This window comes from Salminus brasiliensis, chromosome 5 (assembly GCF_030463535.1).
Source record: "Salminus brasiliensis chromosome 5, fSalBra1.hap2, whole genome shotgun sequence".
Classification (NCBI taxonomy): domain Eukaryota; kingdom Metazoa; phylum Chordata; class Actinopteri; order Characiformes; family Bryconidae; genus Salminus; species Salminus brasiliensis.
In genome coordinates, this window is record NC_132882.1 from 12,713,452 (window position 1) to 12,738,562 (window position 25,111).

The window sequence follows — 25,111 nt, forward strand, 5'->3', positions numbered from 1 at the left end:
TAGTTCGGAAATGGAAAAGTACTTTATTATTATTATTATTAGTATTAGATTGACCGAACTATGTATGAAAAATATAACACATATTATACCATTCATACTGAGAAAGGAATGTTTTGAGTGTTTGTAATGTTAAAAAAGTATCTAAGCTACCGTCAATCTTTTGTTTGTCTACATAAAGGCATACGAAAGAGTATCTTGTGTCCTCGCCCAAACACTAAAACGGTATCCAAATGGCTTACTGATTTAACCTCTTTAATGATTCGTGTTTTCTTTGGGCCCATGTGTGCTAGATTGCATCACAGAAAAGGAACATAATCTGCACATTTCGCTAGGGCCAGAGTTGATATTACGTTCATCATATCAAGAAGGATATTTATGGGAACCACTAATTGTCAGGTCAGGGCAGTTTGTGTAGGCTTATATTAAACCATGCCAGGAAGCAATGGTCATTTTCTTGCTTCTGACATAAAGCCATTCTGGGTAGTGTCTGCACCAGTGCTGTAGGCCCCAGCATGAGAAATGTTGAAGTATATGAAAAGTTATAATCGCATTTATTAATGTACCGCTCTGTGTTTTCTTACAACTGTCCATGTTTGCTCGTTTGAGACTGAGTCTCAAGAGAAGTCTCTCTTTTCACTTTCGCATTTAAAACGCTTGAGTGGAGCGCTGTGGGTTGCGCGGTTTGTCTTTTCAGTTACCATGACTATTGTTACAGCTTGAAGCTCTTTGTAATTAATACATTCACATTTTTATGGGGAATGCTTCCATTCTGATAATTTAACGTTGGTTTATAACGTCATGAAGTGTGTAAGCCTATAGCCACATGTCGGTTTTGACCCCAAAAAAATCCATGAGGATTTTAAACTATTAACAGTCTATATGTAGACCTGTGCTCTAATATTGAGTTATTTACAAGTCACGTTCAATGGATGGCCGTTGACCTAATCATTCCACAGCTGACGCCACGTTGCAATTCCGAGGTAAGTATTAAAATGGAAATGAGCTCCACCAGGCAACTCTTTGGCTGCGGGCTTTTGGTCGAGGCTACTAATAAGCCTCATCGGAGCGTGAACCTACCACTACAAACTTTTCTGCTTAAGTGAACAGCAGATTAGGATTGCTGTGAGTACTGGGTTAAGCATACTGATGCACTCACTTGATGTTAGGTTTGCTAAGATTGAGGGGAAAAAAACACAGTCCCACACTCCAGTAGAACAGGCCTGTAGAGGTAATTCACCCCCACCTCATGGACTGCAATGATTGCAAGATTTTTTAATACAATGTATCTGCATTAGTGGAGTCCCCTTCCCTTCATATGTGCCATTTAAACTGTTTTGATGAGAAATCTGCTAACTATATATATATATATATATATATATATATATATATATATATATATATATATGATCAAACTGGGCTAGCTACAAGCAATGAGCATTTGCCTACTGACCACATAGACAGAACAGCAGTATGAGTGACATATTTGCACAGCAGAGATATACTTTAGATATGTTACAGATTTGTGCTACTCTGAGTAGGAAAATGTACCAATCTGTCCTACGTGGTGATTTATATGTTTACTTAGCCATAGAGTCCTAAAAATATTTAAATTTGACAGGCTTACAGTATGTGCTGGCTGGTCATTAAAATATAATCTAGTTCTTTTGTTTTTGCATCAACAACAATCCAGTCAAATTCAAGCTACAACATAGCATTATATATCATGAATGAAAAACATAAATTGATACTTTCATGAATAATGTTCTGGTCATGCCTATTAGCACTGAACATAAAGTTGGATGGTCACATCTTACGCACCATATACCTTGGATGAACAATGTAACTGTTCTATATTATCAATAAGAGTGACATACAGCTCTGCAAAAGTCACCATAAATAACACAAAGTCAAATTTTCCTGTAGCACATTGGATCATTGAATATGACAAACATATATCCACTAGCACTTTTGGAGTTCATGTGGGATTGCAGATAGTGACTATGATCAATCTCTAAAAGAACACTGTCTAATCAGTGTAACATTATAAGTGTCCAGCATGTTGGTGTCAGAATCGTTGATGCCAGTAACAGAAAACCAAACAGTGACTTTGTTGAAGATGTAAAGAACATCATTTTTCTCAATGTTCTGGTGACAGAAGGGAAAACCCCACCGCTGTTCCACTGATGTGGGATCTTAAGCCTATGCAGCCATTTAAAGCCTGTGTGGTCAGCCTTCAACTGGTTACCATGGAAACACGGCAGTTGCTTTTGCAGTCCCTTTCGTCATTCCCATGCAGAGCTTGGCTTCCCAAAGGCATTACAAAAACGACCTTCATTAAATGGTAGAGCAAGTCTCACTCTCTACCGCATAGGGATGATGATGATGTTAAAACTTTTGGGTAGCATAGCCTAGGTTGGCTGCATGAATTACAGAGGCTGTACTGTATGTTACAGTAGCACCATCATCAGCAGGAGAACAATTTTACACCGGAAAGCAGAAGGCAATTTGTCAGTATTGTGTAATACAGAAATCACTACAATATTAAGTAATTGTAAGAACATTAGGTGTACACACATTGGTGTACAGCAACTCACCTCAGTGATACAGAAAGAACAGACTGTTTGATAAAAAACTGCATTATAATTAGAAATGGTCTTAGTATTGCATTGTTTGTATTAACACGATTGACATGTTATGGACTATGAAATGTATCCAGTGTAATTCAAATTTAGTCTACAGTACAGTTGTCAAACTACCCCTCAGGGGTCCCTAAACTTTCCACATTTGGGATTGGGATAGAGCAAAGTTTTGGACTGCCTGAGGGATGCTGAGGAATTGTTTGAGGACCACTGTGGACATCATACACTATATGTTTAAATGTTTGCCAACAACACTTCAAATGAATGCATTCAGCTACTAGTTGACACATATGTGGGGCAGTGGTGGCTCAGCAGTTAGAGCGCTGGGATATCGATAACAGGGTTGTGGGTTCGATTCCCGGGCTTGGCAAGCTGCCACTGTTGGGCCCTTGAGCAAGGCCCTTTACCCTCTCGGCTCCCTGGGAGTTAGCTGGAGTTAGCTGCCCACCTGTGTGTGTGTGTGTGTGTGTGTGTGTGTGTGTGTGTGTGTGTGTGTGTGTGTGTGTGTGTGTGTGTGTATATATATATATGAACACTCACTGCCCCTAGTTCACTATACATTATACATGTGTGTGTGTGTGTGTGTGTGTGTGTGTGTATATATATATATGAACACTCACTGCCCCTAGTTCACTAGGGGCACAGATGGGTTAAATGTGGAGGACACATTTTGCTGTACAGTGACAAATACATGCACCTTTACCTTTTTTACCTTTATATGTACACACATAGCTTGTGCAAGAAACTACTGCCAATAGAATAGGACTATCTGGAGCAGTTTAACATGAACATATTGGCATTATGCCTAATGTCAGGCATGGGCTAGAGGGGTGTAAAGCCCCCCAGTATTGAGGAACTGTGTTCTCTGGAATGATGGTGCTCCATCAGATAAATGGGATGAGTAAGGGTGGTGATCATCCAACATCCTGTCCTCAAAAATGTTCTTGTTGCTGAATGCAATCACATCTTCACAACAACACTCTCTCCACAATCTAGTAGAAAACCTTGCCTGGACAGTAGAGAAAGTAACTCAAACAAAAGCTGGATCAAATATTTTATAGCCTTGATTTTTAGATGAAACAGTGAATGAGCAGGTGTCCGAATACTTTTGTCCATCTAGTGTATCTGTGAGAATTCACCTCAAGGACTTGAGAGTGCAACAAATGGATGTCAAGTCGCTCACAGCTGTGTGCAAAATGAGACAGTGAAAAGGTGTGAAGCTCAAAGCACTGGAGTGTAATATCTGCAGGCATTAGAATCACTTTAGGAATGAACAAAAGTCATACCTTCACTTGAACTCACTCTGGGCAATTCCACAGTTCGTCAAGGTCAAATTTTCTAAATTGTGGATCTTCTGCTTCTTTCAAAACATTAACATAAAAAGAAAGTGTTAGAGTTTCTGTGTAAGCTAATTCTAAGTTATTTGAAAACAACACCTGAGTAGGCTAATCCTTTTAAGGCCAAAGGGGAAACGTACCCTTATTTCCACCACAGAGTTTTCACTTCAGAGGTACCACTATACCCCCTAGGCAGGGTGAATTACAGTGGTAAGTACATATCATCATATGTGCTGCCTTCAGGCTCTAGAGACTGCTCAGATGTTCTGACACCGACCTCAGCTGTGTGCAGCACAGCACTGTTCACTCATCCATCCAAACTGAGTGTTTTCAGAACACTGAAAGTGATCCTGCTCTTGTTATGTTTTGGGACCCACCTTTCAGATCAGTCAATCAATGTATCTATGTTATTTATTTATTGATTTATTTATCGAGTAATCAATTTACTGATTGAAATTGTTCAAATAATTATTTAATTATTAACAGTTTTTAATGAAGCCATGACAACAGTAGTAGTAGTATATAGTAGTAATACAGTGGTAACAGTGGGCACAGATCAGATTGCAATTGAAATTAATTCATGAGGCATCAAAGAAATAAGATTACATATTAGAGGCATGCAGGATATGTAGGATATGTTGAGGATATGTATGTATGTAAATGTATTCTGTATATAAACTTTTCAAATTAATTTTGAATTTATTATTGTCTACAAACATGAACTGTACAAAGTAAACTCAACTTGAACATGTTCAATATGGCTTTACATGATAGAAAAACCTTCATTCAGAACTGAAGGGCTGTGTGCAGTAAATGTGTTGAAATGAATATTTTAGCCATACATTTAATGTTGCTAACAATTATGAGAAACTAGTAGCCACCATTTTACATGATGACATTTGATTAATGCTTGAATAATGGTGACTGGAATTGGAATTCTTTTAAGGTAGAAGGGTTTGCCTTCAAGTTATGTATGTATTTATGAGATGAGTGCACATGAACACATCCACAAACCCATATTTAGGTGCAGGAAACTCAATTTTTTAGTGAGCCCCAACTTTCTAAATTGAAGGAATGTCAATAAAATATGCTGATACTGTTGGTTAGTTATTTAGCAGCAACACATAAACACTGCAGTCTATATGTTTAATATTTAATGCACTCATGCACATGTGAAAAAAAAAGATTATCAATAGATATCAGTACATGCTACTGATACTTCCTACTGAATAAAAATATTGCTCACCTAATGCTCATACCTTGTTCCTCGTTGTGATCAAAACCAGCTAGCAAGCTAACTACCATGATATCAAATGTAGTAGAGTTTTTTTTTGGTTATTTTAATGTGATGTGATCTATAACTTGTTTACCTAAGTCTGTTTACCTTTTCCAGTGTCATCTTCTTCTTTCTTTTAATGATGTCCAGTGCTCCCAGTACTACATTCTTCTCTTTGTCTGACTTTTTTCTGCATTCCGGGACTTTTCACAAGCTGCTGGTACATCAAAAATCAATAATAAAATCAGTGTTACACACAGCATTTAGCTATTCTATTAGCTAGTTAACATAATTCCTAAAAACTACATTACAGGCAAGTTGTTTTGTCTTTCTTTTAAACAGTGGTTTTAGCACATGTAGCAGTTCTGTTCTTCAGACAGAAGGTTTTTCTGTCACAAGAGCCTCATAAGTTCAAGCTAAACTGAACTTGTAAGATGCGGAAAAGCAGTGTTACATGTTTCCTTTTAAAGTGTCCTCTTCTTTCTTTTAATTATGGCCAGTGCTCAAAGTGGGCTGGTACTACATTTTACTCTTTCACTGCTCACAAGCTGCCAATGTCAAAAATGGATGGAATATCATTGTTTGCATCTACATTGTGTGTGTGGATTTTAACAGCTATAGAACAAACAGACCTGTTTAAGCCCCACCTTGCCACTATTGGTCTTTATGTACCTGCCAATACGTCAACCATTAGTGAAACTGCTTGAGAGAGAGAGAGAAAGAGAGAGAGGGAGAGAGACACTGCATCCTCAAAATACCTAAATTCCAGTGTGAATACACAAATCAGTTAGAGAACCAAGTAGACCAAAATCTAAAAAGTCAGTTGATTTTCAAATCAATAATCAAATCAGTGTTACACACAGCATTAAAGCCTGCCAGACACACCAGTGTCAGGATTGAACAGTGTCCAACAGTGGATGTTCTAGTAGCAACTGACTTTTTTGTTTATGCATTTTTTTATTGGAATGAAAATAAAGACAAAAGAACTCCAACAAGTTAGGCCTACTTGAACCCCCCTTATCATACCATCCAAACCATTGTGGACACTATCATGTGACCCCAGTGTCCCCATTTCTGAAAACCAAAATATCACCATACTGCTGTATAAACTGCATTACCCAACTGCGTTTTTCCACTTCAGCCTCTGATTATGGCCTAATGTGTTTGTAAAAACTTTGTGGTAACTACCTCACTCTGATGCAGGGCTGGATGCAGTCAAGCCCTGCTGTGTTCAATCGACTGAATCTCATCACCAATTAAATTTGGTTAATTGGTTTTCTGGAGTCACCAAGGAAGCACTTTTATTCAATGTTGATTTGCATGTTGGATAATCTTGCTTCTTAAAGAAACGAAATACAATGCAAACGATGTTTTTTTTTTGTTGTTTTTTTAATGAGGTTCTCTTTGTCAAATATTACATTTTCTTCAAGACCTAAAACCATTCACTGTGACAAATCAGGGAGGGGGCAAACACTATGTGTTGCCTAGATGTGCTACTTATAGTAAAACACCCCTGTGCTGAGTTGAAAAGTGGTCCAGAACTGTGCTGTGGAAACATTCTTGTAATCAAACATCATTGCCACATTAAGTATGAGGATAATCCTGCAAAGCTACATGGTTTAACACAGACACACATGTACACACACATTCCTCTCCTGAAGGTTGCTGCTAAAGCGGAGACACATGAACTGAGGTGAGTCCAGATCAAACAAGGCTGTCTCAGAGGGGATGAGATACGAGTGTGCTGCCCTCTTCTTCAAGAGGTTAAAGGTCACTCCACCTCTCCTCTCCCCCTGCGTGCCGGATGGATCTGTAGCCAGGTCAACTGAGGTTCAAGCACTGCTGCACGGTTTTAAAGCAGAGGGAGTACCAACTCTCAGTGCATATGGCACAGCAGCACTTTCAGCAGTCTCCTAACTCCTACTCTTTTGTGCTTTAAAGTCGAGGTCGTAGTTCTCACATTTACAGACTGTACAAGCCATTGTTCTTTTCCGCTTTTCAACGAGATACCTTTGTGACATGGTCATGTTCTCTTTTAAACACTGTGCATGCACAGCAAATTTATATAGGAACAACTTCTCTCTGCTGTCAGATTTATCAGTGATGAATGAAATGTGATAATGGTTCACCATGATTTTCCTTTATAAAACTCATCTGCTCAAGAACAAGATCAGATAGCAATTCAAATGCTTCTGCTTTCCTGAGAAACCTGTGTGTGTGTGAGAGAGAGAGACTGGGATCGGGTAGTGACACTGTGCAGGTCTACTGGCAGGTCATCAAGGTTCTGTACACTGCAGTAATCTCCCTGAAAAAGTGCAGGGCCAATGAGAGAGAGCAAGACAGAGCCAGATGGAGTTGGACGACTGTGTGTGTTTTGCTGTGGAAGCCCTACATCAACCCAAGTCATCACCTGCCTCTTTCTTCGGCACACGAGGGCCCCTCTCCAAACAGCAGTCTTCCAGCTTCCTAACCAGATTCCTCCAAACGCTGTGACATGACTTTCAGTATACGTCCAGAAGATGTCAGACGCCTGCTTCTGCAGCGTCTCTTCTGAAATCAAGGGAGTTTGTCCCCTGTTGGCTGCAGTACCAGACTCTGTTCTTCTGGGAAGGCTTTACACTAGATGCTGGAACACTGCTATGAGGATTTGATTGCAATCAGTCACAGGAGCAGGTCAGGTTGCTAGTGAGGCTGAACGCTGCTTCAACTCATCCCAAGGTATTAGATGGTGCTTCATCACTCCAGCGTTGCACTGCTATCCAGCCCAAATGCTGGCTTATAATGCTTTGAATTAATCTCATGTATTGGCAATGTTTCTCTGAGCATAATCAATAAACTCTGGTGTGTCTGGATACATTTAGACGTGTGGTGTGCGGAGAGTAAAGGCGGAACACTTATATATAAACAATATATAAAATAACTATATAATAAATTAAATACTATCCTTAAAAACAAAAGTTCTCAGCAATAATCTTTGAAAAAAACGCCATTTTGCCCTGGTGTCACGTTACTGCAAAACCACAGAGGAGGATAAACAGATTTCGTTGACAAATTAATATGAATTACCTCTATCATACAGACAGCTGAGTTATCTACTGAGACACAGATCCTAAATTATGGCCCCCAGAGGGTACACCGCACTGCTGGTTGCCAGAGCAGAGTGAGCGTGTGTAGCCTTTCGCATGTGTGTTTAGCTTCTGTTAGAATTGATGTTTTCAGCGGTTTCCCCTTGAAGTGGTAGTTTCACATGCATGGTTACTTCCGTGTCCCTCAGGCAGTCAGGTCACTCGAAGCTTCCGTGTTTCGAAGGCTACCGTGGCCGGAGAGCTGTGAAGATATGAGGTCCATCCCCGAGGATCTAACTACGCTCGTCTCAGGTAGCAAGCTGCTCCAACTGAGGGAACTCAACAGCCACCATGGAAGTGGCAGCTTCCAGAAGCTTTTAGAGTGTAGCAGTAGAGGCAGCGGAGTTACTATTTTGCTCAGGTTTCTTTGGCAGAAAAGAGGAAGTTGAGAGAGAGAGAGAGAGAGAGAGAGAGAGAGAGAGAGAGAGAGAGAGAGAGAGAGAGAGCGAGAGAGAGAGAGAGCAATGCTGAACGATGAGTGGGAGAACTGTAAAATGCCTAAAAGAGTCTGAATGAATTTGGAGATGCTTGATTTCAAGTGCTGACTAACTCCTTAGTTAATCAGTGTGGTGATGTAAGAAGATCAACGTCTAATAATACATCCCAGTGCATTAGGATTAAATAGTAGATTGAGTAGATTACAGGTAAAATTCAGCCCATACTATCTGTGGTTCAGTATCAGAGAAGATAGGGTCTGATGGTAGGGTCTGATGGTCTGTTGCTTCTTGTTTGGTGGGGCATATCATAGTTTTCAAATAGTTAATGATCTGAGGTCAGTTCAACAAAGCCCAGAAGAGAGACGGCTATTTTAAGATTGTTAAGACCTATTGAAGAAATACTCTGTTTTCAGATTTCGAGACCTTTCTGACAGAAGTTCTGAAAGGTGAGAATTTGAGTAAGAAGGCTAAGGAGAAAAAGGATGCTTTTATCAAGAGGATCAAAGACGTCAAATCCAGGTATTGGGAAAATATGGACGTTTGTTGCTGATGGTTTGGTTAGGTTGATCTCACTCATGATATCATTGATGTTCAATTTTGTTCAAATTCATTCAAAATGTTCTCTTTTTTCCCAGTTACCCTCAAGATTTCAAGGATAAACGTAAGTTTTTGGTTGTGTGTGTTTGTGATGCAGTCATTTGAGGGAGGCAGTCATTACAAGAATAGGGAAGTTAAGAGCTGCTTCCTATTCCTATCTGCCCTAATTGCTCACGATCTGGAGAATGTAAAGCATGTTAGATTGTATTTATTCATAGCCCCATTCAACTTAATGGTTAGGGGAATCTATGGCTTTTTGTAGCAGCTGTCTTTTGCCCCTAAACAAGATAAGATGACCTTTTGTGTTAACTGTGGTGATTCTGTGTCAAGCTCGGTAGAGGAAGCTGAGGTGCTTTCACTGTCAGCAACCGAAACCCCAGTGCCCAAGTACTTGCCCCTTTACCTTCATACTAGGTTTCTTTCGACAAGCATAAGTCATTTTTTCAAATACCACATACATCTGGTTGCAGTTGTAGATGTGTTCAGTTTATCGTTTGTGCATACAGCAATTATTTTCATGACATATGATATATCATTATATGAAAGCGGTTGATGGCATTTTCCCAAGCATTGTGCTATTTGCACATATTTCCCCATGCATTGTACCATGTGTACATTTGCAAATATTTCCCTAAACAGATTATCATAGATACCTGCAATATTCCTTTGGTTGTATGAGCAGGGTAAGGGTGGTATAACAGGTGCACAATTTACCCATACTCTTCATTTGGTTATTCAAAATCTATGCAAAGTATTGTGTCTTTTGAATGTGTGTATGATTTGATTACCAGTTTAAGGAAATGAATACCGTGTGCCTTTCAGGCAATGACATAAAATACTTAAGACAATCCGGTGTTCGTGTATTCGTCTTGCACCTAAGAAAGCTTAGCTTGTTGAGATCTGTCTTCTTCAGTGTCGGGTGATGTGGTGTGTGTGTTTGCTGCTTGTACAACAGTTGACTGATGATGCCTTTGTCATGTAGGAGATGAAGAGTGGGATGAGCTTGAGGAAGCAGACAGCAACAACGATGGTGGTTCGCTGCACTCAGAGCGTACAGATAGGGATGAAGACACAGCATATGATGGTGGGTATACTGGCAATATGCACAAGTTGCAGATTTAAGCAAACACAAATGCCCCTGGGCCACAGGTAGCATCTGTTAGTAAAAATGTTTTTTCAACGCTCTCACTTTCACGCACTTTTCTTAAGAGAAGATAGTTGTTTGCAGTGTTGGGTTATAATGGACTCCTGGATTGACATATCATGGACTATTTTAGATTACATATCGTGATTACAGAGATCAGTTACTTATCAGACAAGAATAGCTTACAGTTACGTTTTGTGAATTCATCACATCTTTGATTTGGTGAATCATGTTTAATTACCTGAGCCTTTCTCTAAACTGCATGACAGCTGTGTCTTTACAACTGCTCATTAAAGTTAGGTACAGTTTAGAGAGGAGAAAGGGGAAGGTATATCATGAGTGTAGACAATCTTCAGATGGTTTCAATATGATTGAGAAGTTTATGCAATTTAAGCAATTTACCAAATTTGAAACTAAACAAACTAGTTATTTCAGAAATAGTCTAACAGTAATCCAAGAGTAAACGTATTACATATAGATTACACCTTCTAAAAGACCCATATCCTACTTAAAATGTTAGTCTGGTTTTATGTACCAAAATGGACATCATTCATTTATCATGTTGTATATTATAGGCATGGTTCTGGATGGATGTTCGGTTTTGTTTCTGGTTTTAAAAGAATGCATGCAAGTATGTGAACGATGGACCTTATTTTAAGTAATCCACCCAGCACTGATTGCTCTACATCACTGTACACCATGTCCAAATTTTTTTTTAGACACTCTTCTAATTAATGCATTCAGCTACTGCATTGCTGACACAGATGTGCAAATGCACACCCACACACACACACACAGTTTGTCTAGTTCCTGTAGAGAAGAACTGCCAATAGAATAGGAGTCTCTGGAGCAGATTAACATAAACCTATTGGCACCATCCCAAATGTCAGCTGTGGGCTAGAGGGGTATAAAATCCCCAGGATTGAGCTGTGGAGCAGTGGGACTGTGTTCTCTGGAATTATGGTGCTCCATCCAATACTTTTGTGAGAGTGGAGTGGTGATTTTTTTTTTTAATTATTTATTAAGCCATCAACCAAATTTATACCAATATGAGATGCAACTGCTCACAATTATGCCAAGTTGTTTTTGTGTGGGCTAGTATAACAGAGTTAGTCACTGCATTACAAACCTCCACATCACACACCAACAAACAAAGAAAAAGTTTTATTTTTATGGTTTGGTAAAATATATTATATTGATAACGCTCAATTTGACGTTTTATTTTCTCTTGTGTGTTTGTGTCTCTGGTGAAATGGTAATACAATACCCAAACTTTCACTTAAGTAAAGTATTTCTGAATGTTTTTCACTGTCTGTTTAGTGAGGTGTACTGATGAGTGAACTGTGCACAGACCAGACTGGGTACAGAAACTGGCAGTACTGGGCAGACATAAATGACTTCCAGTCCAGTTTATTTTCAATGGCAGCTTTTCCAACCCATAAGAAAAAACTGTACTTTAGTGTAGTGCTCAATGAATACAATGCCTGTTTGTCTCTCGTCTCTCATATAACCGTGTACTTCCTTTCTGGGAGTTGTAGAAAATGACATGAGCTGAAACAATGGGTGTCGTAGCCCAGCAACGGGCTTGGGAATGACTAAAAAGCACTGGTGAGACTGAGCGCTCCTTTTGTCCAGGCACCAATGCTTTATGACATGAACCTCAGACAATGCCGCCCACAGCCAATGTCATTTCAGTCCCCCGGTTTTATTAGGCACAGCTCAGAGAGCATCCTATTGGATGAAGCTAAACCTCAGAAAACAACCCATAAATTGAACACGTTTCAAATCTTGATGCATTTCTTATCACATGAGCCACTTGTATGTTCTGCTGCCATTGCTGCAGCATGCAGATCGATGTTACAGTGGGTATGTGTGGATTGCTTCTGGGTCTATTACGTTCGTCTGCATGTCTGTCTTTGTGTGTGTGTGTGTGTGTGTGTGTGTGTGTGTGTGTGTGTGTGTGTGTGTTCTGTGAATTTTACTGCCCTGGAGCACCGAGGTGTTTTATAGGCCCTTTTGCCCTCAGCCTGCCTGATAGCACATCTGCTCTTACACCCAGGAGAAAGTGCTCTGAGCCAGCGCTACTTCAGGAATGACATTAAGCAAACCTTAAGATTGCACAGTGAATTTCTTTCACTTGGCTTCTCTCCTATCAAAATGAACAACTATTCATTCTGATTAATGAATAAAAAGACTGAATTATCTTCCTAAGTATAAATATGTTTGGATTATATTTTTGTGAGAATGGTCACGACTGCCAAGCCTAGTCACATTAGTAACATGTATCCCCAAGAGGCAGTGCACTTCTGCTTTTCATTTGGCAGGGTTTTTTTCGTCTTGCGCAAAGTTGTATAAATACTCATGTGTTGCTATTGCTGCTGCTATTTATTCCTGTGACTGAAAAAAACAGCTAATGTAGGAAGTGGCTATCAGCTTGCTATCAAAATGTATTAGAAACTTTGTCAACTTTGTCAAATCTTTTTATCTTGTCTATCTTGTCTCCAGATCATCGTGAAAGTGGTAGAACTTAAAGATCCACAAAAAGAGTTGTGGGGCTTTGGTGAACTTTGCATTTACTGCATATAAAAATCTTTGCTTAAAAGTAAAAATGTTTAAACGTCTACATTATCATGCGTGTCTTTTTGATCGCTTGCTCACTGAATGTTTGCTTGTGTGCTTACACAGTAGGCCCATTTGTCTGTTTTTTTCTTTGCATGCTGTATGTCATGGCTCTTTGTCAACTGTAGTGATGATGGTGGTATGAATGTTTTATCTCAAAGGAGGTCATTCATAAGTCATCTGCTTTCTCATACCCACTCAGATATGCAAATAGAGAAATAAACAACTGGGTAAGGTGGATTTCGCAGTTTTGCAATGCAAACCAGGGCCGCATATGTGTTGCGTTCATTGGGGAATCCGGGAGTTTACAGAGTAACATTTAAGGCATTTAGCAGAAGCTCTTATCCAAAGCGACTTACAAAAGTGCTTTGCTATTTACCCAAGAATAATAACCTCAGCTAGTTTAAATAGGCTAAAAATTCAAAAATATCTCTAAATTTATACACTACTAAACACAGAGTACAGCCTACTACTACAGTCTATAAAACGCGATGAGCCATTTTCATAATGATTGTCACTAGATTAACCATGTTAAGTGGCTAAGCAGCAGGGCCATCGTTTTCTAAGACCTGTATGTTGGATTTCTTTAGGAGGTCAGCAGGCCCCTCCTGTGGCAGCCCAAGATCTCCAAGCTGTCTTCAAGAGTGGCTACCTAGAGAAACGCAGAAAAGGTGGGAAACCCCAAGATATCCAGAGTCATTTTGTTTGTTGCGCTTGATCTTTTCATGTAATCTAACTTTTAACTCTTCTTTCTGGCAGACCACAGCTTCTTTGGCACAGAATGGCAGAAGAGATGGTGTGCTCTAAGCAGCCACACATTCTATTATTATGGAAGTGAAAAAGGTATGATCATAATTAACCAAAATGCATTTTTTTTTGAGGCTCAATAATTATTATTTCTAAAATTGTCTCATCAGATAAGCAGCAGAAAGGGGAGTTTAATATTGATGGCTACACTGTCAAAATGAACAACACCCTGCGCAAAGATTCAAAGAAAGACTGCTGCTTTGAGATATCTGCTCCTGACAGACGTGTTTACCAGGTAGGTCTCCTCTCCAGTAGTCTGCTAGTCTTAGCTTCCGCCTAGTTGTGTAACCTGTAATACAGTGATTTCTGATGTGAGTGCAAGGGTATTATTACTGTAGCTAATCATCACCTCACCTACACTTGCTTTCTGTAGTTCTGTGCTGCCTCTCAAAAAGAAGCAGAAGATTGGGTGGAGCAGATTGGCTTTGTGATAAAAGGTGGGATTCATGTTGTCGTTAACTCAGTTGTTAGGGGTTTGCTGTCATGGTACCCTGTGGACCAACCGACATGCTCTTCTGCACTCTTGCACAGATATGGAAGGCATCATTCCTTTAGAGGAGGAGCAGGATACCTATGATGATTGCGTACCTCTGAGCTCAGCAACCATGTCAGAACCTATCGATGATGACATCTATGAGGAACTTCCTGGTTTGCCATTTTAAGCACTCACTCTGTTAAAGTTTAATTTAACAGGAAGACAAGTCCCTAGATACTAATACAAAGGGTGGACTTCGGAGATTCAGGGCCTTAAGCCCATGCTTGAAACTTTACTTGCTAATGATTGTGTTGGCTTGGCCTGTTGTTCTTTTCATAGATGATACTAGTATGTTAGTTATATGTTTTTCTATTAGGATTTGCATTTCAAATGGAATTTTATAGATTTCTTTACAGAACGTTCTGCATAGGTCACTGATTAAAGATTCACTATTCTTAAGAGGTATGCAGAGTCAACATTGTTCATAACAATGGTTTTAAGAACCAGCATAATGTAATTTATGAGTATATTTAATTGATCAATTAATTTAAAAAAGTCAATTTACATCAAAAAGCTGTTGAAAGACAATGTCTCAGGTATTGGGCAATATATTAGCTTTTTTGAGGTATATTCAGAGACAATCATATCATTTTTTTTAATTGAACAAATTTGGAATAACAACAATAACAAATTTAAATAAACAAACTAAATGATTGTGTTTAGTTTGTTTACATCTTGAATCATTGAATTATGCAGTTCTGTGGAATTCCTCTAGGAATACACACAAATACCTGAATCATGCTGGTGTCATCTTTGAACAGGAGAACAATCTTGGCCAACATAACCTTTAGACGTGGACATTTTAGCATGGGTGCATAATCCTAAATCGTCTTAAAAAGCAACCCTAGCCTTTTTTGTATATACATATAAATATGGCTGTATTTATATTGTAGACACTATCACCCCGCTGGTTCCTTTCACCATCACTGTAAAGAAATCTAAGTCTGGAAGTTCACTGGAGCTTTTCTTTACAGTAACTGTACCATGTACAAACAAATATTTTTTCCCATGTCAGCAACTGAGGTATGTGGTGTCAGTGGAATTTCTCTGACTGTAATTCCCTGAAACTGTCTCTTCGCTTCCTTAGAAGAGGACATGCCTGCTCCTAAAAAAACAGCACCAGAGCCAGTCAGCAAACCCCCTGTAGCAGCACCAGTGACAGGTAATTACACTGAGGCCACCAGGCTTCTCCATGCTCTTTCTGCCCTCCAGACTTTCACTGCAATGCTGTGCCTGTATGCTGGCCATCAGAGATTTGCCCTGGCCTTTACCTGCGTTTCCTTCTGGGTTTTTAATCCGACGCATTATTAAAAGTAGAAAGAGATGCAAAATGGGTAGATGGATGTGTGCTGGAAACAGAGAAGAGGGGCCGAGAGCCAGAGGATGAGTGATTGAGGTGGTGGAGGGAAGAAAGCGACTGCGTGGAAGAGCAAGGGAGGTGAACTGAGAGATAAGAAGAGGTGGATAGATGGTTGGAGAGAGGTAAACGGATTGGTTGGAATGAAGCTGATGACATTGGTAGGAGGGTTGTCTGGACCACAGGAACCAGCTGGAGGAAGATAATGGGCCCTTTGGAAGCACTTTGAGGTTCAAGAGTACTGGGCTGCTGTCAGCACTATAAATGTTGCTTTCTGCATTTAATGTCTAGCAGAGCTGTAACTTCTGTCATTCTCCTTGTTTGTTTGTTTTTATGGAAATGTAGACCTATATACATTTATATTATATATATTTATATAATATATATAACCAAAATATGTTATTAGTGCTGTGTTCTCTTCTGCTGTCTGGTGTATGTTTGGGATTTTGTGGCTTAGTCTCAGAGCAGTGTGTGCCCTGGCGAGTGTTGGCCGCTGGGCAGGACTTGGTAGGCACTGTCAGGAAGTGGAGCAGAGGGGCTGCCAGTGGCGCGCTGTGGCCCTCCCTGGCCCTCTGCTCTCGGCTCACAGCACAGGAAGTCCTGCTGACAGGAGCCATGGCTCAGGCAGGATCTCATGACAGATGCTTAGGAAAAGAGGCCAGCTAACACAGCAGAGACAAGCATGGTGTTGGTAAAACAAAAAAGGGCTTACAGCAAGTGCCATAAACTAGGCTTGATTGGATCTTGCTTGCCCTGGGCAAAGCATGAGCTTGCTTTAAATTAAGTTTGATCAGATCAGATTTTGACAGCACAGTGTTCTTGTCCAAGTTCTTGCATTAGTGAACAACTTACTTTTACAGTTGGATTTATGTACTTAATGCAATTGGAAAAAATGCATTAAATCAGTGACTCAAGCAGAAATGCCAGTAAGCCTATACAGCTGCCTTAACACTCTTTCAAAACACAAGATGAGGAAAGCTGGCAGTAATAATTGCCAAGACCTGACATGAGAAAGGAAATGCACTTACAATCTCCCTTGTTGCTCAAACAGCTTTTGAGAATTTCTTACAGATATATTTGATAATTGTATGTAAGTGAATGTATTTGGCTGCAGTTCTCTGTGGTCTTTGATTACATCAACCTTCATACCAGTGATCAAGGCTTTACAGTTCAGTTTATCTAGTTGTGGTTTATTTTTTTCCTTAATCTTTCTAGGATCTGTAAACCTGTCTAGTGAAAATCCTAAATGGTCTGTTGTGCTAGACCATCTGATAACTGAGCATCTGCTGTGCCAGGGAAGCATGCAGCTCTTTAGTTCACTGCTCAGCTGCAGAACGAATCTTGCTCTCTGCTGCCCACTGCTGGGCGTATCTCTTGAAATTAATGTGGGGGAAATATAATAGTAATTTTGCTACACATTCTCTCCATGGTGTTCTGTCTTCTGTCTTCATGACTGTTTTAAGTGACAGGAATGTCCTTCCTTCCATCTTGACTATATGTGCCAAAACTTTTATTTATGTCTTATGATTTAAACTTTAAATGCTTGAGCTACTATTATTTAAGATTGATTTGTACATACTTTATATTCTCTTGTTGAAAAAAGTCTTTCCCCCCCACATAGCAGCAAATAAGGGTACGGACTACCAGAACTACTTCCAGGGTTTGTGGGACTGCACCGGAGACCAACCTGATGAGCTGTCCTTTAAGAGAGGAGATTCCATCTACATCCTCAGCAAGGTATGATAGCAGAGTATGTCTTGTTTAAATTAAAAGGCAGTGATGATTTTGGGGCTCGTGGCTGGAGAGGGTGGCAAAAATGCTGGTGATATGTATGTATGAAGTTAATGATGTACATCAGTGATTCTCAACCCTGGTTTTGGAGCATTTAATTAAATTAAATTCAATTCAATTAAAATGTATTTTATATAGACTTTTCATTAAGGTTGTAACACAGCAGATTTACAGACATCTTTTGAGCAAGCCAGTGGCAACAGTGGCAAGAAAAAACTCCCTCAGATTGAGAGAAAGAAACCTTGAGAGGAACCAAGACTCAAAAGGGGAACCCATCCTCCTTTGTCCGACACAAGCAAAACAGGAAAAAAACAACAACAGTAAAACAAAACTGAATTAAGAGAATAGAAGAGTAACCCTGCCCTACACAGTTTAGTATTTCACCTGTATCCAACATCACTGGAAACACAAGCAAAAGCTTGTCGTATTAAATACAACTGCAGGTTTAACAAGGTGACAAATGACAAAAGCTGAACAGTGGAAGTGCAGGACAGGATACAACACAGTTCCAAAAGCAACAAGAAACGAAGGGATCTAGGAGCAGTCCAGAAGTTTATATATTCACTGTCAGTTTATATAGTCACTGTCACACACACATTATGTGTATGATAAATGGACCAGTAGAAATTACTTCTATTGACTTCCATTGAAAATTAAGAAGGGCCTTCTCCTGTAAATTTGCCATTTTGGAGATACAAGTTGTTTTGCGTAACAGTGACAAAATGGTGTGTGTATATGTGTATGTATGTATGTATGTATGTATGTATGTATATCACACACTCTTTTGCATGCTAATCTGAGGATTAGTGTCATGGATACAGAAATAAAGTCTGAGGACCTAAATGTCAGACTGAGATGAACCTTCTCCCAGTGTGCAGTGATGGGATTAGTCTTGTCACTACGGAAACTGTTTTACTGCTTTTGGCCTGGAGTGTGGTGGACTGGCAGCCTGAAGCATTCCGCCACCTCCACTTCTCCCTTCACTGTGTGTGTGTGTGTGTGTGTGTGTGTGTGTGTGTGTGTGTGTGTGTGTGTGTGTTTCAGCAGTGTTCGACTGGGAGGCTTAATGCCATGTTCGGTTAGGGCTTTCGTCCACAGACCTTTAGCATGGCTCAGTTGCTCCCCCTTCGCTGTTTGTCTTTAATGCCAGGTTGTGTTCTCAGGAAGCTCTGAATCCAGCTCTAGATTTGCACCAGGTGTGCTGGAGAATAACTTCCCTTACCTGTCAGCTGTGATGTGCAGGCCAGCTGTGCAGAGCCCAGTGCGCAGTTTTGGACAGAGGTTGAGAAGATTACCTAGATAACCTTCAGGTTAAATGAACACGGGGCTAGCGTTCCAGTTCTGCCTATAGCAACTTGATGTGAAATATCCACATGACTGATTTGTACATACTTTTGCATAAATTCACATTTAACTGAGGATATATTGATGACCTCAGTGCTGGTTCTCTGTCTTTCCATTTTAAACTGTTAAAGGCATTACAGTAATAATCTTGCTGTTGAAGTCTGAGCTAGTGCTTTTAGACAAGGAGACCAAAGCTTAAGGCTAAAAAAAAAAAAACAGTGAGTGGTTTATACAGGCTTCTGGACTTTGCTCAGTCTATTCTTGTAGTCAGAATGTCCCTGTGGGAGACACAGCGGGTTTATAGTAGCCACCTTTGTAAAACAAGAAAATGTATACAAGATGTGCAGAAGAAGACTTCTGAAATGTCAAAAAATCCACAAGTGTGTATGTGTGTGTGTGTGTGTGTGTGTGTGTGTATATATATATATATATATATATATATATATATATATATATATATATATATATATATATATATATATATATATATATATATATATATATATATATATATATATAGAGAGAGAGAGAGAGAGAGAGAGAGAGAGATAAATACACACATACACACACACACATATATATATATATATATATATATATATATATATATATGTGTATGTGTGTGTGTATGTGTGTGTATGTGTGTGTATGTGTGTGTATGTGTGTGTGTGTGTGTGGCATGCCAGTGAGGAAAGAGCCCATTCTCCTAGCGGTCAGAAAATGACAGAAGGGAAGGCTGAATAAGATACAGTAGCGTTTGTCTTTTCAAGAGCAAGCCTGCCATCTGGTGGCTGCAAATAATGAATCATTTCACTGCATGAAGAAAACTCCAGTCTGGATTTGGTTAGTCCATACACAGTGCATACATACAAAATGAGTAGCATTTAAATTGAGGGCATAAACTCAAACATTACAGTTTAACTAACCATTTTACTGATATTGCTTTGATATTATATAATTTGCAAATGAATAGTGTAGAAGATTGCATTTCTCGATAAGTAACATTCACTGGCTGATCCTGTGATTTACTAATTACTGATCCTGTAGATGCTGTTTTCAGTTAATGTGTAGACATAAAGCTTGTGTGTGGTGTGGTTTGTTGCTTTAGCTCTTTGTACTGAAGCCCCCTTCCCCCTTCGCTCCAGCCAGGATGACCATAAAGCTGGTCTGGGTTTAGTGTACAGCTGTGGCTTACAGCCAATTGAGTGCAGTCTGGAGAGCAGACTAGTGGGGCTATTAGTGGCCAGGCTTCTTCTCCTTGGCCATGCAGCAGCTGCAGGACACCCCCCCCCCCCTTTCCACTACTATTACCCAGTCAGACCCTCAGCCACTTTAAAAGGGTATTGACCATCAGACCAAGGGGAGGTGTCAGGGCCCTAAATCACACAGACAGACAAAAAGACAGACCCACAGATGCGCATGCGCGCACACACATAGACACACACACATTTGTCAAAGCAAAAATGTGTTTTAGAATTAGTGTAGTAAAGTAATTCACTCAAAGTTAGGATTGCGTAAATACTGTCTGAAGTGAATCATTAGAGGAATGCTTGCTTCGTACTTAATGATGGTGATTATAGTTACTGTAATCGTACAATTAGAACAAAGATGTAGCCAGTGTTTAAGCCTAATATTTGTTTATTTACTGGGGAGGCGAACACCAATGATTAATGTGCGTTAGTGTTCGTGGTGGAGGAGGGGCTAATGTAAATGCATCATAAATGCATATTTAAATTAATTGAATACAGGGGAAAACTGACAGAAAAAAAATAAAATATGCAGCTTCTCAATGTGATTATTTCAAATAATTGACACTGACTAAAATGGTAAATTTGAAGTTATTTCCGCAATTAAAATACATTTTAAATATGTATTCCACCTTAATAATTGTAATAATTTTAATAGTGAGAAAATGACACATGTAACCCATACACATGCAGTATAATTTTAGCATTGGCTAATTAATACTCCTACCATACCAACTGTTATGTACATTATGTGCATTAGCTGATAATGCTTATGCATTAACCAGACCTTGCGGTCCAGACTCCTCATGCATGTTCCATGAGCACAGAGAAGTAAAGGTTACACTTCATGCGCTTGCCATAAGCCACGGTCCAACATATTAAGCTAAGCTCCTATTGATACTACTGGAAATAAGAATTCCAATGAAGGTTGTTAATGAGTATTTGGTGTTTGCTGTATGTGTGTGTCTATGTGTGTCTATGTGTGTTTGCATATGTTAAAACCCGTAGTGGAGGAGTGTGAGGTCTGTTCTCTCTTCCTGTTGCTGTCTCACTTCTCACACACGCCTGCTAATCTGTGAGTGCGGCCGCCCTGCACGCACAGACACACATTCGCACACCCAGAGAGCCTTGATCACCAGGGCGGCCCTAGGCACCGGCTGATGCCCCTGTCAGTGAGGTGTGGCTGTTTCAAAGGACTGCTACAGGAAGCTTCCCCTTCCCACAGTCCACGTTCACTTCCTGAGTTGGTTCACATGGCCTGACAACTGCGCTGTTCTGTTATATGGCACTCTGTGTGAGGTCCTGCCTCACCATGGACACTAGGAGTGGAAAAATCGATAGAAATATCTTCCTTTTTTTTAAATCATTCTAATTTGCTGAGTCACTGCGACCCGTAGCATCTTTTCACTTCGTAGAATAAGACGACGAAGCAACCAAGCCAATGTATTGATTAGGGCTTTCAGGTCTGTCTGTTTTTCAGATCTATCTAAATGCACACGTGGTTAAAGGACTATTTATTAATTCCACTCTTATCCTTTCTCCTTATTCCTATACTTTGGCTATTATGATCTTAATGGAAAAAGAATGGCCATGTTCATTCTCCCAGCAGACAGACACAGCACAGTGCTGTGGGCCTACCTCTCAGTAATGTGTCTACCTCTCCATTACAGTGCATGTCTGTGGGAGCTGTCAGCAGCAGCATTAAGCAGCCTTGTGTTTTATAGGCTGATCTCTGTGCAGAGGCACTAAGAGCTTCGCTGGCTGGAACCGAAATCTTTACATCTGTCCCTGCTGCACACCGGGAATCACTTAAGTCCTTACAGGTCAAGTGGTGGGCCGCAAAACTTCATATTTAACTTCTACGCCAGTATGATGCAAACCACATCTCTGATACCATGCCCTGCATAGAGACATTCACTCATGCAGTGCGTCTTTGGAAGAGGATGGATGGAGGGCAGGTATCTCGTCCGCTGTGCAGAGATCAAAGCCTGCTGTGTCGGAGAGAAGGAAAGCTATAAAAGTCCATGGAAAGCACCATGGAAAGCCGGCTGCTGCGGGATGGAGTTTGCTAGATGGAGATATTCGGGGGTCAGACCCAGTTTTCCAATTTAAGCCTAGCCTAGTTAAGACCTTATTAAAATGCCACAGTTTAAAAAGACATGGTTTGCTTAATCACCTCAGTGTCTTTTGATCTACGTGAGACATGGAAGCAGTTCCTGATTAATTAACATCAACATTGTAAATACACTACAACATTTTGGAGAACCTTGCTTTCTTTGCATGTATTTTTTTTTACTTACTTAAGAAATGGTACGTGCAGATCTCTGCAAACATATGGAGCCAGTTTCCCAGACAGGGATTAAGCTTCTTCAGGGACATTGATCTTTATTGATCTTTAATTGGAGAATCTCCATTTTGAAATGCTATGTTGTCCAGGATTGAGCCTATCCCTGTCTTGGAAACCAGACCAGAGTTATACTTTATTTGCCAACATTCAGCTTTATGTTAATCAAAGTTTCTTCCTTGATAAGAAGAGCAGATTGTGCCTAAACTATTGTTAAAAGCACATACTGAAACTGGGAATACAGGACAGGTTTTATTCCAATGGCTCTTCCATGAAGGTCATGTTTGTGCAGGTATGGTTGTAGGACAACAGTGCAGCACCACTCCAGAGACTGGAGATGTTTTGAAGGTCTTTTGCAGTTAAACAGGTCTTTTGGTTTGCATTTCTAGCAGTCATTTGAGCTGGAGTTCCCTTGGAAGGTATTCTTGGTTATTCAGACCTTAACTCAACCTCCACCTAGGTCAAGGCAGTTGTCCAAAATGTAGGTCTTCTAAGTCATTGCAAACGTGCAAAGATTCCCTGTGCTTTGACTATGTTGGCCTGGCTGCCAGCATGTATTTAATGTGACCTGATACTGACCAGGTCCCTCCTGTCTGCTGAGTGTCTTTGAATTATGTCGAAGCAAACTTTCACATGGTCCTCCATCCTTCATAAGGTCTTCCTAGGGTACTCACACCGTTCATCCACCACCACCCCACTTCTCTTCTTTTTTTGACTACGTCCACTTCTTATATCTCTTTTTCTGCTTCAGTACTAGTCCTCAGTCAACAAAGCTTCTGTCAGAAACACACAGCCGATGATGTCAGCCCAGAATCTGCTTTTTGTAAAAGTGATACACTGTGTGAGAGAGACACTTGTGTATCTTGTATCTTCTTGCTCGTCCATGCCACGAGTTTGCAGCTGAGCATCCATCTTAATAGTGATGCTCTGTGGGGAAAAGCAAGCTATTTGCCAAACCTTAAGTGGTTCGCAAAGAATTTTGTTGTTGTCATAAGTTTTTAACTTTGCAACTTTATTTTTTATGTATGTATTTTTATGGATCCATTTGTATGTATAAATTTTATGATCGTGCTTCACTTGTGATATGATATGATCATTTTCTTGTGCTCTCTGAGACATCTTCAAGACATGTCCTTGAGTTGCTCCCTGAAAGATGAAGTCAAAGGTCAGATATATGACAGGAGGAGGGGAGAAAGAAATTGGGGTGAACGGATCAGTGACCAAATGACAATTGACAAATGGTTACTTTTTGGACCACCTTTACGCTTTGACCCAGGTGCAGGTGATCGCTGCAGCACAACTCTGATGGTTCCTGGGCTCCTGTAGTGAGCAGTGAGCTTCACTCAGCTGAAATGATTAGAAATTAAACACTGTGTGTGTCTGTGTGTGTGTATGTGTGTTCTGTCCCTCAGGAGTATGATACCTTCGGCTGGTGGGTTGGCGAGATGAAAGGCATGATTGGCATAGTTCCCAAAAACTTTCTGACCGAGATGTACATTCTGTAAGAAACTTGTAGCGTGTAAGTATGTGACGGGTGGTGTTTTGGCCTGCACTGCATTCGTACATCTGTTCCTAAACACTGTACTGTTTCGCATTCACCTGAGACTGCAAAAATATCAGCCAGGTCTGTTTTAGACCTTTTTCTCATGCTGCCATTTGTTGTTTGTGTCATTTATAGGTGTGATGTAGCCTGAAATTCATCCTCTCTGCTTACTGCATTTCATGTGCTTTGTTCAAGTATTACCACTGCCTATTTCTGTACATTAAACAGACCAGCAAAATCCATCTTTATTAAATGTATGACTTGAAATTTAATTCATGTATAAAAGCACTTCTGTATTCATGTTTTTGTTAGTATTTGGATTTTGTATTTAAGTTGTGCTGTCCAATATTAACTTGTTTAAGAGTTGTATGAAATAAAGGTTTATGAAATGTGAAAATATTTGAAGATGTGTTCAGGTTATTGGTAGTCGTCTGTGTAGTGGGGGATTTGTGTTTCAACCACCAGGTGGCAGTAGAGGTTCAGTTTTTATGACTACAGTCAGCCTCTCTGTATTGAATTTCAGACAAATGTCTTAATTTGATAAATGGTATAGATATTAGGCAAGTCAAAACATCAGTGATTATTTCTTCTTCTTTGTTGCTGATGCATGAAATCCAATTTTATCAGATATTTCCCATTTTCCCTGTTGATGCTTTTGATGTGTACTAAAATTAACACTCGATAAAGGAAGCATCTGACCTTTTTATACTCAAACATACAAACAAATCAAATAGCACTTATTTAGCTGCTGAATTGATTATCTTGTGTGGGAGAATTGCTTGGTATATTGGATTGGATCTTCATGGTCCGCACGCACTGCCGAACTGGCGTGCACAGAATGTCTGGGCACTGGAGTGAGAAACTTAATTAACAACACAAGACAGACCGTTACCTTCACAGAATGCTCCCAAATGAATTGTTTCTATTAGCATATTAACTCATTCAGCCAAGCTGCATGCAATAAATACT

At 39.9% G+C, this 25,111-nt stretch overlaps 1 protein-coding gene across 2 annotated transcripts; it reads left to right on the forward strand.

The window, feature by feature from the left end:
• Positions 1 to 8,499: 8,499 nt before the first annotated feature.
• On the forward strand, positions 8,500 to 24,531 carry skap2 (src kinase associated phosphoprotein 2). Of its 2 annotated transcripts, none has more exons than XM_072679415.1 (13): positions 8,500 to 8,629; positions 9,228 to 9,333; positions 9,450 to 9,475; positions 10,394 to 10,495; positions 13,765 to 13,845; positions 13,934 to 14,017; positions 14,092 to 14,216; positions 14,355 to 14,418; positions 14,513 to 14,629; positions 15,604 to 15,678; positions 17,495 to 17,610; positions 24,012 to 24,118; positions 24,278 to 24,531. In XM_072679415.1, exons 1-12 carry the CDS (start codon positions 8,500 to 8,502, stop codon positions 24,102 to 24,104), a joined length of 1,119 nt encoding a protein of 372 aa, XP_072535516.1. In that variant the 3' UTR covers positions 24,105 to 24,118; positions 24,278 to 24,531. The 2 variants fall into 2 exon arrangements, with proteins under 2 accessions (XP_072535516.1, XP_072535517.1); XM_072679416.1 differs by having other exon boundaries at positions 8,527 to 8,629; positions 17,498 to 17,610.
• Positions 24,532 to 25,111: the final 580 nt, after the last annotated feature.

Bases quoted from the DNA above. Each gene is read 5' to 3' on its own strand.
- skap2 (XM_072679415.1), top strand. From the start codon at position 8,500: ATGCATGGTTACTTCCGTGTCCCTCAGGCAGTCAGGTCACTCGAAGCT. The intron at 14,217-14,354 runs GTAGGTCTCCTC...TGCTTTCTGTAG, and splicing joins CTGACAGACGTGTTTACCAG to TTCTGTGCTGCCTCTCAAAA. The intron at 17,611-24,011 runs GTATGATAGCAG...TCTGTCCCTCAG, and splicing joins CCATCTACATCCTCAGCAAG to GAGTATGATACCTTCGGCTG.